A 19,809-nucleotide genomic window follows, 5' to 3' on the forward strand; every position below is an offset into this window, starting at 1 on the left:
GTAAATATGGTTAATCCTGTCATAAGTAATCACTCAAGGATCACCAAAAAAACACCTTTGTTTCACAGAATTGCACTTTTTAAATGCTTGAACTTCGCATCTCCTTCATAACACAGTAAATCCATTAACTTCACTGGAAGCATTTGATTTATGCTCATGCAAATGGAGAACCAGATCTTTGATATCTGTGGCTGTGAGAGCGTAGCTTCATGATGGAATAAAGGCCCTGGAAAATACAGGTCTTCTGTAAAGGTTATGCTATAATTAAAATATTTGGCCATTTGATACACTTAGAATTTGAGATTATCACTTCTTTATTTCACAGGAGGAACACGTATAATTGTACCAGTCTTTAAAGCACAGTATTATTACAGATTAGAAGATTCCTTTGTTCACAGATGCATATTTTGCCTAAAGAATTTACATATACCAAACTGATTTTTTTTTTTTTTTTTTTTTTTTTTTTTTTTGTAGAGCAGTGTTGATTGGAGACTAAGCCTCTAGCTTTTCCTTAGGACCTGCCCAGTGCTTAGCATTACCAGAGAATTTTTATCAGGTGCCATGTTCAAAAAATCAAGTCACACAGAGACAGATGTTTGTGCATTTAATTCCCTTTGTTGCTTCCACTAGATTCACAGGGCAGAGTCAAGAGGTATTCATGACAAAGTAGAAAAGTCTTTTACCCCAGAACAGGATTTTAGGATCAGAAATAAAGCAGGCAGGCAAAGCAAGGACAGCCAACAAAAAGTAGCCGGGGGCAACACAGTGTGTCAATGAGAAAGAGAGAGATAAGAAACACTTGGACAGTTGTGGATGTTGGCTTCAATCTCTAATGACTGTGCAGACCACACATCAAAAACATTTGGCTGTCCTTGACAGAGAACAAAAAAAGCCCAGAATTTCCAGCTATTTTTTTTTTTTTTTCAGCTGAAATTATTTAAACAGTCAACCTGGTGAATAACAATTAATTTACTCTACCTCTGTTTTTAGTTATTTGTCTAACTGCCTTCAGGCAATTATTAGATGTCATCTTAGAGACACAAAGTGAGAGCTCTCTTCATCTTTTAACAACCACTCTTTCTGGTGTTGATCAGCTGGATCTACAGCTCTCACTGGTGTAAGTTCCATTTGTGTTTTATCTTTCTAGTGTAAATCAAGGGCAAAATTTGGACCATCAGCTCCAATAACACTTAATTCATTCAGCACTGACAGCTGCTGCATTTCTCTAGTTCCATGCCTGCAGAGTCCTCCATGGCCTTGGGACCAAAATGTCTATTTGTGCCTGAATTCTGTCATAGTCGACAAATGAGTGGGAAGCACCTATATCCCACACACTCCCACAGCAGTCCTATCCATGCTCAGAGAATGTGTAATATGAGTTGGATGCATGGCATAATGCCCAGGCTCTCATGGTGGTGATGACACTTTCTTGATGGCCTTGATGGCCACTTGCTTGGTAGCCTCATGGCCAAAGAGGTAGTGAAAGGTCAGGGTTTATTTAATGTGTCACCTTGCACTCCCAGAGAGTGCCCTAGCTACTGGATGAAGGTGACCCTCCATTCCTTCTTTTGGAAGAATGACACTGAAGCTTATAATTTGTGGGGTCTGAAGAAAAGCAAGCCAGAATTGGCCTGAATATACAGTTTAGGAGCGAGAAGACTCATCAAGTGTGGCCAAGTTCCTTTGTTAGAGACTCCAGGACTATCTCTTTCCCTACTCTGTTCTTCCACTAACGTGATAAACTCACCAAGGAAATATCAATTACATTATTCCCCAGTATCTGTTAGTGTGTTTCTAATGTGAATTTTTCTGAGTGACTCAAATATTAGTTTTTAAACCTTTTTCTTTCCTCCTGGCTGAAAATTGTGTTACAACACAGGTAGGTTGTGGGGTTTTAGGACAGGTTTTTAGGACTGGGGATTGCCTCATCATGCATCTTTATGTAGTAACTGAGCTCTGGAAGAGCTAAAATTCCTTGTTATAGCAAAGAACTCATTGGTAGTAAAGTTACGGATTAAAACTCCCATGAGAAAAGTGAAGCTCTATATCTCTGTCATATTGGGACCAAGGTGGTAGACAGCAAATTGAGTAAAAAAATACCACGTTAGAAAGAGATATCATACTGGCCTTAAGGGAAAATGGGAACACAAAGTCTCCATTAAATGTTTAGTTATTGTTTAGTATTTAGGATTTTTAATACCAAATTACCTTAAAAAACACTGATGATTTACATTAATATGGCAAAATAATAATCTTCTGTTGATGAAAACAGAATTTATATAGTTTTTTCTCTGTTTTTTTTTTTTTTAGAAGTTTCTTTTTTCATTTTCTTTACCTGGAATTACTTAGAGTCTCTGAGAAGTATTTTTATTTATTCTGACAACTCCTTAAGGGAAGAACCAATAGGGAACATGTGATTTATTCACTTTGTGCAAGATGACTATCCAGGACAATCTGCAGATGCCTTTTCAGGCACATAAGGCAAGGATTCCCTACATACCTCTCCAATTGGCAAGATAACTTTCTCTGGTAGCAGCTTGAATAAATGAATACAAAAACTGATTGACTACAGGGATCTCTTTTTTTCACAGAAAACAAATTTGAAGAAAATGTCAGACAAAATTAACAGTCTGTAGTGCCTTCTTGCGGTTGTTGAGGAAGTTGGAGACGACACGTTTGCAATTATAACCCAGAGAAAATGTCACTGTGAAATTGTATAAATCTATAAATGCAACTTTTAAAATAAGCCTAAATTCCTATGAAAAAAAGGAAACATAGTACTGATCAAACCAGGGGTGGGGGCATTAATCCAACATCTTGTCTCAGGAACAGGCAATTCTCAGGACTATAAGACCTCTACAATACACATTTCTGAGTAAATTTCACCTGGTTCCTGTTCCTCTACACATAGCGTTTTCAGGTAGATCTGTAGCAACTATGGATTGATTTAACATGTGGGTAATCTCTCAAAAATTTCTGGTATAGAAACTGTATATTCTTGAAACCCATTCCCATTTTTGACTAAAAACTTGATCTTCAGAAAACATGAGCTTCAGAAGTTCTATAGTTTAATTCATTTTGAATTCAGGTGTTTCCTCTCACTGACCTTCAATTTCTCATCTTTAATTTTATGTAAATTTTGTATTTATTTACTTTTATTATATCTCTTCCTTTTTACCACTTTATTGCATAAATACATTTGATATGTACAGATGAAATACATTTGATTTCTATTCTAGGAAGTTTAAATTTTTTTTTTGCTTTTCTCAGAACATCTTTTATTTCTGTAATTTTTTTTCCTTAAAAAATTCTGGGCCAACACTGTGTGCAATAAAGTTCTTAGACACATTACAGAACATTTGCATTACGTATCATTCTATTCCTTCCATAAGCTGCCTCCCAGTTTACAGTTCTAGCTTTGCTTCTTATTTAGTAGAAGGAAGCTGCTACTGTACAGTGAGCTGTCTGCAGTAATGCCAGTCTCTCCCTAGAAAGGATAGTCATTTTACAACCTGATGGTTCCCTGATTTGCATTTATCAATAATAAATTTCATCTAATGTGATGACTTCCCACACACTTATATTTTTTTCTATTTTTAGTCCTTCTGAAGCTTCAGAAACATCCACTTCTGTGGCCCAGACGAAACTAGAGAAAATTTTGTCCAGAAATGCTCTTAGTCTTTTCTCATATTTCCTTTCCAGATCATTTGTAAGGGTGTAAAATCATGTAGGCATTACTGTCAAAAGGGAGGGACTCTGCTGCAAGCTGTTCTCTAATATGGCAAAGGACTTTTACTTCTACAAGAACCTTAACAATAATGTATAAATTATACAAAATCAGAGTTCAAAGGAAGTAGGCAATCTCATAGTTTGTTAAGTCTAAATCTTTAAATGATGGCAGAAAGCAATTGCATGATTCAGTGTGTTGGGACCTTGGTTATTAAAGGTCTGAATCATGTCATCTATCATTAGTCATCTAAAAGGTGTCTGGACCTTCTTGTGAGGTCAGTAGCCAAAACCATGTCACTTCCAGAGGTCAATTCATCCCACCTAAGATCACTACTCAGGGCAGGTGGGTAGAGAGAGCTGATTACATTAAACTAGACACCTAAATTCTAAGCGGTAAAAGTGAAATGAGTTAAAAACCTACTCTCTCTTATCATTTTGGGATCAGACACAATGACAAGTGACTACTCAAGGGCTGAATCCAGGCAACAACAGCCAGCTCACAACAAAAACGATATACATGTTGTGGAAAGAAGTATCTCAGTATCTCTGCTTAGCTGCAGCAAAGAATATAGGGCTTGGGAATTGAACCATGTCTCTTTTATGGGAAAGCAGAGGTTTCAGATTGTACTATTGCTTTTTAGAAGATGAGGTCAGATGACCGAATTGCTTTAAAATGTGCAAAATACTATAAAATAGTTACTAATATATTTAACAAGCTGTAATGTTGCACAGTCTTGTTCCAATATCTTGCATTCATACCTCTGTGATTCTTGCTTGTGAAGTCCAAGTGCCCTTTTGTATTAATTATTAATTCCCATCCCTTTGTCCACAGTTTTCCTTGAATAAGTAAGCATAGCCTTTTAAGGAGCTTTGTGTAGACTTTTTATTTCTATGCTCAGTATAAGATCAAAATATAGAAGCTAAAGGTCACTTCATATTTGCTGGTGGTTGGGAGATCTGTGATGATGTGCAGTGCATGCAGCACGCTGCTGTATCAGATAAGCAGTCTTCTCTCTTCTAGGCCATTATCTAAAATTGATTTCTTCTGCTTCTCAGAGAGAAATACAAACTTGAAGAATATTTGGGAGAAATAAGGTCAGGACCTTAATCTTTGAGGAATCTTAAAGCAAGACAGTTCCTTCCCCATAGCCACCTCCACCTGGACTTAACGCAGGATGGTTTATAGTTACTTTATCTGAAATGTATTTACACCTTCAACCCACGGGATTCCCAGGTCTGACAGGAGAACTGTTATTTCCCAACTGTGAAAGATTTAGTGCTCAAGAGGGTTGTATCTATTCACATGGTTTGGTCTTGGTAGGAATTGAAGACATGATGAAAACAGTTCAGGCAGTATCTGACGGTGTAAAGGTGAAATTGTTCTTTCTACTTGCTTCTTGTACTCTTACACAGAATTTTTAGGGATTAATCTTGCATCTGAACCTAAATTGGTAGATGGGCTACTGCAAATAGCTAAAAGATTAAGGAATGCAGAGTATTTATAGGATAAAACCACCCTAGTACTTAAAAAAAAAAAAAAAAAAAAAAAAAAAAAAAGGAGTACTTTAATTAAAAGAAAAAGCAGCTATTTAAAATGGAACTATGGAAACAGAGATGAAGAAAACTTAGGAGTCTGAACTGTCTGAAATACACTGAAGCGTGAAGTGACATCTCTGAGGAAAATATTTTTTTTAAATGAGAATTAACTTTGTATGCCTTAATTTTGGGGTCTTCAAAATTTCTGAAAATCAGAATTGTTTTAGGTCATTCCCTATGCAGATCTGATATACTCTATCAGTACCTTACGGTTACAAAAATTGATTTTCTACTGACACTTATCTTGAAAAATAACAATTAAGAAATCAAAACAAACATATATCCTTACTTTTACAGTCTTTCCCAGTCTGTCTGGAAAAAAGAGATTCTTACTGGGGGCAGCTGGGGTCCAATAGTAATAGAAGAGCAGGTCTGTCATGTTGGAAGGTTTGACAGCTCATCTTTCTCCATTCCTGTATTGGTGAATTTAGAAACTTCCTCTGCTATTGCATTCACAGGGGACCAGAACACTCTTGGGCAAAAATCCACAGCTATAATTAGTGATTTAATTTTAATGTAGATGAATAGACAATCCTGAAGCCAGTTATTAAAATGTCATTAGTTGACACAGAAGTTAGCATATCTGCCTAATGTCTGTTAGCAGAAGCTGCAGAGACCAACCCAAATGAGAATTCTGCCTGGGGAAGAGTTGCGGTAACACAAGACATCAAAAATCTCCCTGCCTCTGGGAAACGGCTGGACAGCCCCTGCCAGAAAATGCTCAAGTGTTTTTTGGGAATGCACGGGCAATAATTCTGACCCCTCTGTTCTAGCAGAACCCTGAGGTCTGTGGTGAATACTCCTTTTGAGTAGCTTTAGCCATAGCTAAAGCCCAATACTGTTAGAAAATAGCAAGGGTGAAAAACAGATGTTATCACAAGTAGCCCTGGGGATCTCTATATCCAACAAATATGGAATTAGTTCTGTAGATCATGTGTAACTCATTCTGACAGCACGCCCAAAGTAAATAAATTTTAATTTGTATTTTCAATTCAGACATTAATGTAACAGCAAGGCTCGGAGAACTAAGCAATCTGGATTCAAAGGCTTAGTTAGAAAAAGAATGGCAAAGACTTCTCTGGGATCTTCAGTCTCTGGCTGAAAGGAGAGAAACTGAAAGTAGCAGCAAATACCTTAGTAAAAGTATAATTTTGCTTGTAAATATTTCAAAGAACACAATAGAAGTTAAGAACTGTTTTTGAAAAACATAATCACAGATCTATATTTAATAACTTTTTTTCCCTAAATCCTGAGAGATCTGAACTACAACCCTTCCTGGTGTCTTTGCCATTGTAATGACACAAGATCATAAGTAAAAATAATACTAGTGTAAATCTAAAATATAAAGGCTTTAGAAGGCTTCATATTTTAATTCCACTTACTTTGGCACAACACTAAGTGATCTGCAACTTAAATCCGTCAAGCAGCATTGCAAAACCATCATGAAAATGTATGAACCCAAGAACAAAATCTACTCACCCAACCTTACAGCAATGATTAAAAAGCCCTAATTATAGTATAGTCAACCGTCAAAATAAATTACTCACTCAGGGTGAGTGGGTGAAAAGAAGTTTGCTAGGATTCCTTAAGGAGGTGGTAATTGTCTTGAATTTTGTTAAAATACATCACTAATTATATTTCAACAATGTCTATGTACTGTTTTCCTCTTTGGGAATTTTATAAGATAGTTGTAAGAATTTTGAGAGAGGGCTCTCTCAGTTTTAAAATATTCTATACCTGTGCATTTGTACTGCAGAACATGTTTCATAACATACAGAAGAATGCTCTAAATGGCATGTACAGGTGACCAGAAATGTTAGGATAAAATAATTTCATTAGAAGATGCCATATGATTGGGTGTACTTCCACGGCAAAGTGGTGCATAGATCTGACAACACAGTGAAGTGAGAGCATGGTGATGCCACATGGTTGGCTCCTGGAGGTGTACACAGAGTTTAGAAGGTCCATGGAGCATGCATTTAGGAATCCTTTCTGTCTTCAACATCTATTGCACACAATACCAAATCCTTCAAAGATGTCTGTGACCCATTCACCTGGGCTATATTGGCCATGAAAATTTAATGCAAAGTTTGAGAGACTACCATCCACATATGATCTTACCCTGCTGGTTATACTGCCAGTGTGTTGGGCCTGCCCTAAGTGATACCAAAAACACAGGCTTTCTTTCCTGCTGTCTTACGGAGGTTGCCAGAAACCTACACTTAAATTTGCATCCAAAGAACGCTCAATGCGTGGACTCCAGACTGCAGCCAACTTGAGCCTGACATCCCAGGACTTGCAGGCTGCGGGCCACTACAGATGTTTTTAGATCTCCTTTCATTGTTGCTTCCAAAATCTGTTTTTTGTTATTTTTTTACTGTCATTTAGATAATGTTCAGACACCTTTGTTATAGAATAGAATCATAGAATAGTTTGGGTTGGAAAGGACCTTTAAAGGTCATCTAGTCTAACCCCCCCTGCAGTAAGCAGGGACAGCTTTAACCAGATCAGGTTGCTCAGAGCCCCGTCCAACCTGACCTTGAACGTTTCCAGGGATGGGGCATCTACTACCTCTCTGGGAACTTGTGCCAGTGTTTCATCACCCTAATCATAGAAAACCTCTTCCTTATATCCAGTCTAAATCTACCCTCTTTAAGTTTAAAACCATTACAGCTTATCCTATCACAACAGGCCCTGCTAAAAAGTTTGTCCCCGTCTTTCTTATATGCCCTCTTTCTGTACTGAAAGGCTGCAATAAGGTCTCCCTGGAGCCTTCTCCAGGATGAACAGCCTGAGCAGAGCATGGGAAGCTGAAAAGTTCTTGACTAGCGTAAGCAGGACTTAGCAACAACTAAAACATCAGTGTGTTATCAACATTATTCTCATACTAAATCCAAAACACAGCACTATGCCCGCTCCTAGGAAGAAAATTAACTCTATCCCGGCCGAAACCAGGACAAGGCTGAACAACCCCAACTCTCTCAGCCTGGCCTCACAGGAGAGGTGCTCCAGCCCTTGGATCATTTTTGTGGCCCTCCTCTGGACCTGCTCCAGCAGGTCCATGTCCTTCTTGTGCTGAGGGCCCCAGAGCTGGACGCAGTACTCCAGATGAGGTCTCACCAGAGCAGAGCAGAGCAGAGGGGCAGAATCACCTCCCTTGACCTGCTGGCCACGCTTCTTGTGATGCAGCCCAGGATACGGTTGGCTTTCTGGGCTGCGAGCGCACATTGTTGGCACATGTCCAGCTTTTCATCCACCAGTATCCCCAAGTCCTTCTCCACAGGGCTGCTCTCAATGCCTTCATCCCCCAGCCTGTATTGATACTGGGGGTTGCCCCGTCCCAGGCGCAGGACCTTGCACTTGGCCTTGTTGACCCTCATGAGGTTCACATGGGCCCACTTCTCAACCTTGTCCAGGTCCCTCTGGATGGCACCCCATCCCTCAGGCATGTCAACCACACCACTCAGCTTGGTGTCGTCTGCAGACTTGCTGAGGGTGCATTCGATCCCACTGCCTATGTCATTGATGAAGTTATTAAACAGTACTGGTCCTCATACAGATCCCTGAGGGACACCACTTGTCACTGATCTCCATCTGGACATTGATTATAAACAGACACAGATTATAAACAGATGCTTCTTGATATATGTGATAGGCCTCTAGTCATAAACAAATGCAGCTCTCATCTTTGAATCAAACAATAAAATATTTGAATCAAATAATAAAATATTCACATTTATTCACATTATTATTTTAATTAAAAATTAAGCTAATCTGCCTACCTAAATCTCTGTATACCATTGCAATCCTTTATTTTTCCATAAGTATTTCTTTGTGAGCTGTTAGAATATCAAATATAAGTCTCATATCCAGACAATTAGACTTCAGAGTGCTTTCCCCTTAATTTATCATTACTAGTAAGTGACCACAAAAGTAATAGGTAGAGATTTAACATTCATCATAACATTTGCAGTTGTTGTTCTAATAACTGAAAAATAAGGTTTGTCTTTCATTTCCTAGAGTTATGGCTGACTCACAAAATTTTGACTGATATTTCAACAATTCAAAGTTGTATAAACAGTACAGACAGACCAACCTAAATGAGGGTGCTGAATAAGCAGAAACAGGGGTGTATTAGTAGCTGGGTATCATTTCATCTGGCTCTAAAAATAAGTGTGAAAAGGAATGTGTATCTCATTCTGGGCTCAGAATCTGAGTCACACCATACTTGGAATTATTGATATTAAAAGCTTTTGGCTCTAGCACACCTCTCATTTTCTGTCTGATTGTTCATTCTTACCATAATTTCCTAATTCCTCAGCACTACTTTTAACTTTTCCTAATACTTACTTTTTTAAACTAGACTTTTTCATTTCTTAGATGAGATCAGTGGAGCTTCAGGAGCCAAGAACTCTCCCAGGCTGGTTCAGGCTGGTCGGTGCCAGGAGCTAAGGGAGTACGTCCTCCTCCACAGCCAGGGATGCAGGCCTGGCAAAAAGCCCTTCCTTTCCCTTCCCTGTGTGGAAGGATGGAAAGTGGAGGTGTCCGCTCTATGCTGCGTTTTGGGCTCCTTCCCTGCAGAGGGGCTGGGGGTGATGGTGGTGAAGGTGTTTGGTGAGGCCAGCCCCTGCGATGTGGAGCACAACTTTGTGGGAGATACATTTATAACTGCTTCCAGTAACTGGGATCACGGAGTGTCGAGCACATTGGTATAGTGACCGTCACCAGATCTGGGTCTTGTTATCATTTCAGCATGAGTCTTCTGCTTCTTTACTACCACCCAAATGCTTTGTCTTTTTTCCTTCCATAAGGGTTTACTTTTTCGCAGGAAGCAAGTTAGGATCCATTGCTTCATCATCAAACACTTCATCGATAAAATAAAAGTCTTACTACTTCCTGACATAGGTGAGCTCAGGTTAAGAAAAAATTAGCTGCTTTGTCCTCCTCATTTTCTCCTTTTTCTACTTCTTCTGATTTTTTGACTTCCTGATCTGGTCTCTGTCATCAGGGCTAACCTCCCCAGTAATTTTCTCTGACTCCATCTTTGCAGAATCAGATAGACCTTTTTATACAGTTTAGGGGTGGCAAGGAACACTTGGTAATTGTAACTGTGCTATGGCTTCCAATCCATTTCGGCAGCAGAGTCAAACTGGTTGGGTTAGACCATCTTCAGTGTTCAGCTGCACTCGGAAACAGGCTGGGAGCACTGAGGCAATCAGGCACAGCAGCAAGATGGACTAAGCAGTGGTGGCTTTTCCACAATTAAATACTTGGTCTGCACTGCCTGTCTGCGTGAAGGCTTTTAGTAAGGTCCGGCACAAAGAGTTTAGTTCAATCTCTGCTGGCTTAAACTGACCTCTTCACTTTGTGCTGGGGTGGCAGAGGAGTATGCACACATTTTTTAAGTACAACAACGAGGCAGCTGAGTAAGAGAGCAGCTGCACGGAGTCAAACCAAGGGAAACAGTAGCCCCGTACTCTCTACTACTGCCCCTTGGTAGATGTTAAGGCAAAAAATATAAGAAGAGGGAAGGCATGCAGAGATACATTCTGTGCTCCACTGATCTGTATTGTATGGAACTCTTGATTCAGAATTTGTACCTTTACATTTAATAGGCTTTCATGGGTTTTTTTCTTCTGACTTAGTGTAATTGCTTTTTGACTGTGTTTATGATACTGGCAGCATCTGACAGTGAATGCCACTATTCTCTTATGCTGTGTGAAAAAAACCCACTTCTTTTGCTTGTTTTAAACCTGCTAATTTGATTGGGCATCCTCTTGTTCTCATGCAATGAGAAGCCAAGCATCCATTCATTTATTTTCTAGGCACTTTCCCAAGGTTCTCCTGATTTTATACATATCTGCCATATACCCCTTCAGTTGTCCTATTTCCAAGCTGAAAGCTCCAAATCAATTTAAGCAGTTCCAAGCTTTAATTGCCCTTCTTTAGTTCCCCCATGTAATTTTTGAGAGGCAAGTACCAGAACAGCAAGCAGTATACAAAAGGGAGGGTACTATGTGGTTTTGTATAGTGCTATAAAGGTGTTTTCTGTTTTGTCCTCCATTCCTTTTTTTAAAGCTCCTAACTGCTGGGGGGTTTTGACTGCCAATGAACATGGGATTTATATTTTCTTTTAGTAAGCTTTATTTTTTTATTTATTTATCTATTTATTAAATTAAACACAATTGAAATTATTTATTTGGTGTGTTTTTTGTATCTACAGAAAACTGAATTTCAGTACCTTTTGATTAGTGTTTCAACAGTAACACCTTGAACCAGCCCTGTCCTTTGCTCAGGCAAGATGAAAAAGAGCTGGTTTTGTTGGAGATTTTCCAAACATCATTGCAACAAAAGTTATGGTGTTTAAACATTTAGTGTCTGCATTATGCCTAGTTATGACAATTGCTGAGGCTTTATGAGAGAGTACCCCATGGGCTCTAATGTTCTAAGGCTTAGGCAAGGAATTTCAAGACACTGAGAAAATCATTTTGATAGAAGATATAGGTTACATTGATTCAAATTTTTCTTCAATGGAGCATTGCTCCCTCATTGAATTGGCTGGGTCTTTATTCCTATATATTTTTTCCTTTGGAACTGTATGGATTCTTTTCATCATTTTTATGATGCACTGATTATGTCAATATCTGTGGACCAGTTTATATTTTTATTTGCACTGCTTATGCATATATTTGAATTAAGGATAGGTAGGTAGGTAGGTAGGTAGATAGATAGCAACTAATAATGCAAAACTCAGTTTTAAATCAATGGTTACTGGATCATAAAGCACATAACGTTATGTTAGAGGACAGAAGTTGGGAATTAGACTGCATTTTCAGTTTGAAACTGACAGCATGAAATCCTCTTTGGTCCTAATCTTAAATGTGCATTTTTGTTTCTTATACTTTTATATATGTGATATTGATAGAAATTTTTTTGTTATGACTTTTGTCTCTGTCTCCCACTAACGCATACAGTCAGCTGCAGTGAAAAAGTGTTTAATAGCCAAAAATAGAATAAGCATGTCCTTCATTTGAAACATCTTATCTACTATTCAGGATATTAGCGTTACTGCTAATTACTGCTGCACTCGATTTTGTATGACAATGGCAAAACTAAGAACAAAGGAAAAAAAGCCAAGGTACGGCGCTTTTAGTTTCACGGTTTGTATCACACTGGTCCTATAACCCTGGGATGTGTGTGCTGATATTTATGAAAGCAGTGGAAATCAGTGCATACTTCACAAGTTTTGTGAAGTTTAAGGCATCTGTGGCACAGATTAACTTTGAGACTGGTAAAATGGCTTAGGTTAGGGAGGAATTTTTTAAATTGAGGAATCCTTTTTTCAAAATATGTAATATTTCAAACATGCAGTCTCACCAATAAAGGTAACGTGCTCTTAATGAAATACAGAAGTAGACTTCCAACTGACACTGCGTTCAAGACTGTTGGTTTTCAGGTAATACCCTGCACTGTCAGAGCTTAGAAGTTTGACTGTGACCAGATCTGATTTTGACATATTTTGGAGGTACAGTTTTGCGAGTGGATCAATGTAGACTTCCCTTTCCCCCTTAGGCCCCAGATTCTACTCCCCTGCTTTAACGCTGGGAGTCAGAGAGAGACCTCCTGCAGTCTGTGGGAGGGCAGGTCACAGACAGCCATACAAAGGCACAACTTATTGCCCTACTGGCATCAGATCTCTGTCTTAAACCTGCTGCAATCTCATAAAATCCAAAGAAAATCTTCAGCAAGTCAGTTTTTTATTCTGCCATTCCTAAGCCCAGAGTGAGTACAAGGGCCATTTAACACAGTAATTTTTTCTAGTGTATTACAATTACAGAAACATCTGTTATGAATATTGTTTTGCTAACCCACTGCAAAAAATTCATAGAGTATTCAGTAGTCGCAAGACTGCTCAATTACTTACCTGCATTGAGGTGGTCGTGTGGCTGAACATTCTAATTCATTGGAAACACACAGTAATACTAGTACCAGAAATAATTTTTACTCTGCCTGCAAAATGCATCTTATGATGGTTTACTGTGCAGATATAGCATATTTGTTTATCTGTGTCACACTCATATGTGGTTAAAATAATTTTTGCAAGTCACTGCTATTATTTGTCATGCAGAAACCCTAAACTTTGGGATAAGAATTAAAAAATGGTCATATGGTCTACAAATATCTTCAGCAACTTAATATCCTTACATAGGTGCTTTTTTCTTTGCAGAGTTTCTCAGATCTGGACAGTATTTTTAGTTTCCCATACTAATTGCTGAAAATCTACTTGTAAGGCATCATGTTCACTGCCCCAAGTGAAAAAAGATAATTTTGCATAAATAGCATGTTTTTATCTTTATGTCTTATCTTTATGTTTGCTTCTAGAGAGGATTTGCTAATATTTTTATATTCTTTTATTTGATTATTTTAGTGTTTTATTTTTAACCATATTTTTTAAGACGAATTTGAGGTATCAGTAAGAAACCAGTTTTGAGACCAGATGTGCTAGGTATGCAAACATGCAGATATTGATAGACAAGATCAGATCATGGTCCATCTATTCTAATAATCCTTCTGAAAGAAAGTAGATGATTCAGAAGAAGTTGCCAGAAATTTCGTGAGACAAATAGAGAGTAATCTGCCAGCCACCATAAATCTTCTCAGAATTTCTTACCACTTTGAGATAATTTTAAGACCTAAAGCACAAGGTTTCAACTTTCTTTGAAAATATATTAGCATTAACTATTACAAATCTGGACCTTTGGTCATGAACAGCAAAAATTCAACAAATATGAAAAATGAGATAGTGCAAGCATTACAGAAAACTGCAAATCTCTGAATCTTTGAATGATTATTTACTTTCTAAGCAGGTGAGAGAATTTGCACGGTGTGAAAATGACATAACATAGTGAATAGCCAATACTTTTATGGTCCTTTTGATCCTTCAGAAATTCTGGTATTGTGGCATAAATATTACAAAACTAATTTGTCCTAACTAATGGTTTGAAATAAGAAAACAGCTCTGTTATGCTGCCTATTTGTTGGGTATTTGGATGAGAGGAATGTTAACTTACCCTGTTAAAGTTTCAGGAAGTGTTGATATGATATATACCTGTAAGCATGATTTGATCACAAGAAAATTAATTACCATTTCATGAAAAGTGAATATTTAACTTCACAGGAAACATTATGAACAAATCTTTATATTACATAATGAATCAGATCCCACCTCACATAATCCCATTAATCTAAGCCAAAAGAAGAAGCAGCAGCAGATGTATTTCTGCAAATTTATGTGTTATTTCTTCTCCTTTCTTTCCAGACAACTATTACGGCACTCCGAAGCCTCCAGCAGAACCAGCTCCATTGCTGTTAAATGTAACAGATCAGATCCTCCCAGGTGCAACTCCCGGGGCTGAAGGCAAACGCAAAAGGAATAAGTCTGTGAGCAATATGGAGAAGACAGGTATTGAACCACCAGAGGAAGAAGAGGAAGAAAGACCTGTGGTCAATGGAAATGACGTGACAGTAACACCAGGTCTGTTCTTCCTTCTTACTTTGCAATGAGTTTCTGTTATTCACAAAGTCCTCAGTTACCTCCTTCTGCAGTGAGAATATGCATGTTCAGGTAAGGATGTTCTTGCAAGACTGAAAGCCAGGAATCCTGAATAATAGGATTTCTCTCAAGCCGAAACCAAATTACTTAACCTCCATTTCAGGGAGTCATCTCACTTACCTCAGCTGCCATAAAAATATCTGTCTCTGAACTAGTCACTTTGAACCCTATTTATAGACCAAAGAGAAAAATATCTACTTTCTGAATACAGTTCATGTGACCTGTTTTAGATTTCTAGGTTAGGAAATCAATCACAAGTGACTATTTCTCTCCATTGTCTATAGAGGGAGTCTAGAGAACTGTAATTTGGTCAAATGAATCTAGTCTCTGTGTTTCACGTCTCCTTGTTCTCACATGCTGATACAAGACAGTTCACTACATTATGAAGTGAACTTTTGTAAATTGTTATGAAATCTTAGTAATATTGTGGAAGAGTAAAGTTGTCATCATATTAAGAAATTTGTGGCAGTGCCAATGAGACTTAGCTGGCAATACTACCAGGAAGGACCCTTTCCAGCAATGTTCCAGAGCCTGCATGAAGCTGATAAAGGTTTCAGATGTCTAGTCCTAAAAGGCAGCTCATGTTTTACCCCTTGGATCATAGTTCTACAGAAAAAAAGGGGCTCAAGATGCTGACTGGTCTCCTGAGTGAGAGTACTTCAGCCTTTTCCCAAGCAGGTAATCAGCTTCCCCTTCAACATTTCAGCAAGTCATCATTTTACAGTACTCAATCATTTTTATTCTGAAATACCATTTAAGAAATGATTTGTTGTTGTTGTTCAAGTAGGAAATTAAAGAATTCAGACTTCTATATCTCCCTGAGAAACAACTGGGAATCCTTTTTGGTGAACTTAGAAATTCAGAAACAATTCTTGAAATAGAAGTCTGTAGTGACAATTATATGGATGAGAAGGTAAAATGGAATATTGTAAGTTCTCTAAATGTATAGGTTAATGTGAAACAAAAAATCCATTACCTAATCTTCTAAGCACCGTAAAAAGAATTTTCATACTGCAGATTCTACGTATACTTTTTTTCTCCTAATGCATTAGAAAGTATATGGAATTTAGTATCTTCCCATCAAGGATGTATTTGCCACATGCTTTTCTGTAGTTATTGCCTAACATTACATGTAAGGGGAAATCCCTGTGCAGAATCAATCACCATCTACAAGGAAGGGGGCGGGGAGCGGTGGGGTGAGAGTAGATCTCATGCTTCCCTCTCGGCTTGCCAAAGGTCTGCAGTGTTACTCCCTGGCCATTGCCATCACATGCTGCATGAGCCTTGCTCATCCCTTCCACAGAACATTGCATCTGTCTGCAATGCTCTGACACTTAGTGCCTTTCCTACACAGCTAAGCAGAAAAGAACGAAGCCCAGAAATCCTTACATAAAACATCAGCACTGGCTTTGTTGCCAGGATACTTCCACAGTGAAAGAGGCAAAGGCAGGATTTGGTCTCTGATGTGTATTGTAGAAATCATTAGAAAAATCATTCTTTGCAGTTATTCGAAATGTGTCACATAATGGACCATTGCTGAGGAGCAATTTCCAGGGCAATATGTTTCAGCTCGAACTGGATCAAGAAGCAATGTTTACCTGCTTTTCTTCTTGTATTGTACACCTATAATTTGCTTCTCCCAGACAAGTTCTATGTGAAGGATGACAAGGCAGCACCCAAGAAACAGGCACTGGCACGTGCTATGTTAAAAAATGAAATACATGAACATCAGTGTAAACCAGCCCCCCTCCTCCCCCTCCTTGCCCCCTCAAAGTAATTCCTGTAGGTGTGGCCAGCAGAACAAGCAGTGCCTGTGTTGGCTCTCATGGTTTCATAAGCAGGGTTTTGTTGTTCAGTTACACTGATTGAAGACTTTGGGGATTGTAGCAAAGCAGCTTTGAACATACATGCTGTGTTGCCTTTGTTGGACAGCGTAGCTCCCACAGACCCTGTTACTGCAGTCATTTTCTCTGTGAGCTGACAGACTCTTAGCTACCTCTAAAATGTGTGTGCATTTTTAGTTAGTGTCTTTGGATAATCAGGAAAACCAGAATATCTTTTTTTTTCTTTCTCTTTTAAAACTCTTGGTGGAGAGAGCAATCCAGTTTGTATAAAGAAGCAACCAAGGCAGGATATTTGTTATTTCCAGTTCTTTTAGAAAATGTGTTCTATTTTAAATGCTTCACTTCTAATAGGAGTCTTTTGTTAAGTGTAGGACTCTTGGGACATCTGAACATTGATACCTTTTTTATAGATGCTCAGCAACTTAATGACTTATTAACTGCCAAAGGTATCAGAGTGCTGGCAAGGCAAAGGACTGCTGTAACACCTAGGACTGCTAGGGTGAGATAGTAACAGATCTAAGATGAATCTGAAGAAAATAAACCTGTCTTTAATAGACCAATAAGTGACATTTGTAGTTGCAGAGATTTTTGTGCTTTTGTTCTGATCTTTCAGACCACTTTTCAGTGTCTGTCAAGATAATCTGTGCATCTGTTGAGCTTTATTAGTAGGAATCAATTTTTCATTAATTCACTTCCATATACCTTGCTTTATAGGCCATCAGATTTCCCTCAGACAATTGTATTTGGACAGACTGGAGATCTTCAAGTGTTCTCCATAATTGTTGTTTTGTTAATTTGTGCTGCTCAATGTGTTTATTCTTTCTGATTTTTTTCGCCTGTCCTCAGCTCAGAACCCAACAGGAAGCCTTCTCCCTTCTTTAGGATGGGGCTTTTGGCCATTTTAGAATGGAGCACTCTCAGTTCTTCATCCTGGATCAACTTCTCTCAGGACAGAATAGTATTAATTGGGAGATGGGATTTATCTCATTCAACTTTAATAAATTATATGCCTAAATGCCTTACTTTTTGTTTGAGCTACTTGTTTCTGCTCTCTTTATATGAAGTAAGGAGAAAGAGGAAATTCCAAAGAGTAAGAGAGCATAGGTGGTTTAGATACCCATTTTAGGGTATCACCCCTGCAATCTAGAATGCTTAATTCAGTTTACAGATACACAGGAGCCTAGATCACTAAATTTAAATGAAGAGTCCTGCTATTTGCCAAGCAGCATATGAGAGACACAGTCTATAGATTAGCTGTTAAGACAGTCAGGTCTAGAGTTAGCATTGGGTTTCTCATACCTAGTGCAGTTGCTCACATTACTGGACTTCTGGCTACTCAGGGTTGGGTCTCTGCCATTCACTGGTTTGGGTGAGACATCTTGCACCTGAGAAGCCTTTCCTGATGGACACTGCATTGAAATGAATGATTTCTGCAAAACTGATGCTTTGACAAGAGAGGTAAAAAGACTCTAGGTCAAATTGCAACCTGCTTGTCAAACATTCATTTTTCACTTCTGTTGCTGTTCGTGTCTGCAGAGAATTAAGTCAGTCTCCTTCAGAGCCAGCATCGTGATTTGACACTGTGTTGGTCATGTCACATTCGCTTCACACTTCTGACTGATTAAGTGTTTATCATCCAAACTCCAGAAGAACCACTCTAACACTGAAAGAATGTTTATGTATATGCATTATTCTGACATTACATGAGCAATGATAAGTTGCACCCAGAGAATGAAAGTTCTGGCAGGCTCAAATTAATTGAGGGATAAGATATGACATAAAGTTTCAAAATGATCATTCCATGCCTTAGGTTGATAATGAAGCAAAAGGCTAAAGTCCCAATGCCGTCAATCACCACACAAGGTGCACTAGTCCCAAGGAACAGGTTGAGTTTATTCTTTTATTATTACACAGCAAAGACAGCCAGAGGCATAAAAATAACACACACAGCATCCAAGAGCCATGAGATTTTAAAAAATACAAAAATTGGAGTCCATGGTTTTTTCTGTTGTGCGTGTGTTCTCTAAACTCAATTTATCACAGCTAGGTCACAACCTATGACCTACAGAATACCCTATGCTCACCCGGTCTCCATGTGCCCTGTTTTCCTTCCCCGACATCAGCTCCTAGTTCTTATTGTGTTAGTAGTCAGTGGGAACAGTGCCTCCATTGCAAAGCACCAAAACCCAAGTATGGCTACAGCTCTGTGGGAAAGGGAGCAGCTCCAAGGCTGCAGAGTGATATTTTCCCAAGAAAATAGATGCACATAGCTCAGAAAACATGAGTTAAACTACTCTTGTATCCAACAGTTATTTAAAATGGATGGGCTGTTTCCCGTGCAGAATTTAACAAATTAGTCATTTAGATACAATAAGCTATAAAGAGCCGCAATATTTTCCTTCAGAGCTGTTAAAACCACTCCATAAGTTACTATTTAATAATATTTCCTTTGATTTGTTCTCTGCTGATATTGCTTAGGTCATCTGGGTTGATACTTTTGGAAGAAGAGAATAAGTTTTTAAAGTTTACCGCATGAATAATCTGCAGCATTAAAATAAAGGAATAAAGTGAGAAGGCGCACTTACATGTTTAGATGGCAAATTTCAAGGGTTAAACTATAAACAATAGAAACAATTTAAAGTGCAAGCAACAGCATTGATGAAGGCTCAAATTCTGAGACTATTAAAACATAACTACCAGTTATTTCTAAAAAAATGCTCACTAGGTTGCCTAAGAGCTACATAGAGAATATGTTGTATTAACCAGTAATATTTTAACTGCTGGTATTTGGAGTACTGCAGAGATGAACTTCCAGTATTTAACGATAAGTAGGCATTTTTAACATACGTATTATCTTTGTCAAAAAGGTCTTTGTATTCCACATATGCAATAACTTGCTGGTGCTTCACTGGTGCTTTTTCTGTCACTTCCCATGACACACACAGTTCAGATAGTGTGCTAAACTGCTTTTGAAAACTGGACCATGTCATCTGTTTTGTAGCGAGACAGCAGCTCTAGTAGGCTATT

General features: G+C 38.4%; 1 protein-coding gene across 2 annotated transcripts in view; it reads left to right on the plus strand.

The window, feature by feature from the left end:
* MAGI2 (membrane associated guanylate kinase, WW and PDZ domain containing 2) overlaps nucleotides 1-19,809 on the plus strand; it is a 772,173-nt gene that overhangs the window by 500,493 nt on the left and 251,871 nt on the right. For both annotated transcript variants that reach the window (XM_075708348.1, XM_075708359.1), the window contains exon 4: nucleotides 14,645-14,860. In XM_075708348.1, coding sequence (XP_075564463.1) covers nucleotides 14,645-14,860 — 216 coding nt within the window. The remainder of the gene's footprint in view (nucleotides 1-14,644; nucleotides 14,861-19,809) is intronic.

This window comes from Pelecanus crispus, chromosome 1 (genome assembly GCF_030463565.1).
Source record: "Pelecanus crispus isolate bPelCri1 chromosome 1, bPelCri1.pri, whole genome shotgun sequence".
NCBI classification, from domain to species: domain Eukaryota; kingdom Metazoa; phylum Chordata; class Aves; order Pelecaniformes; family Pelecanidae; genus Pelecanus; species Pelecanus crispus.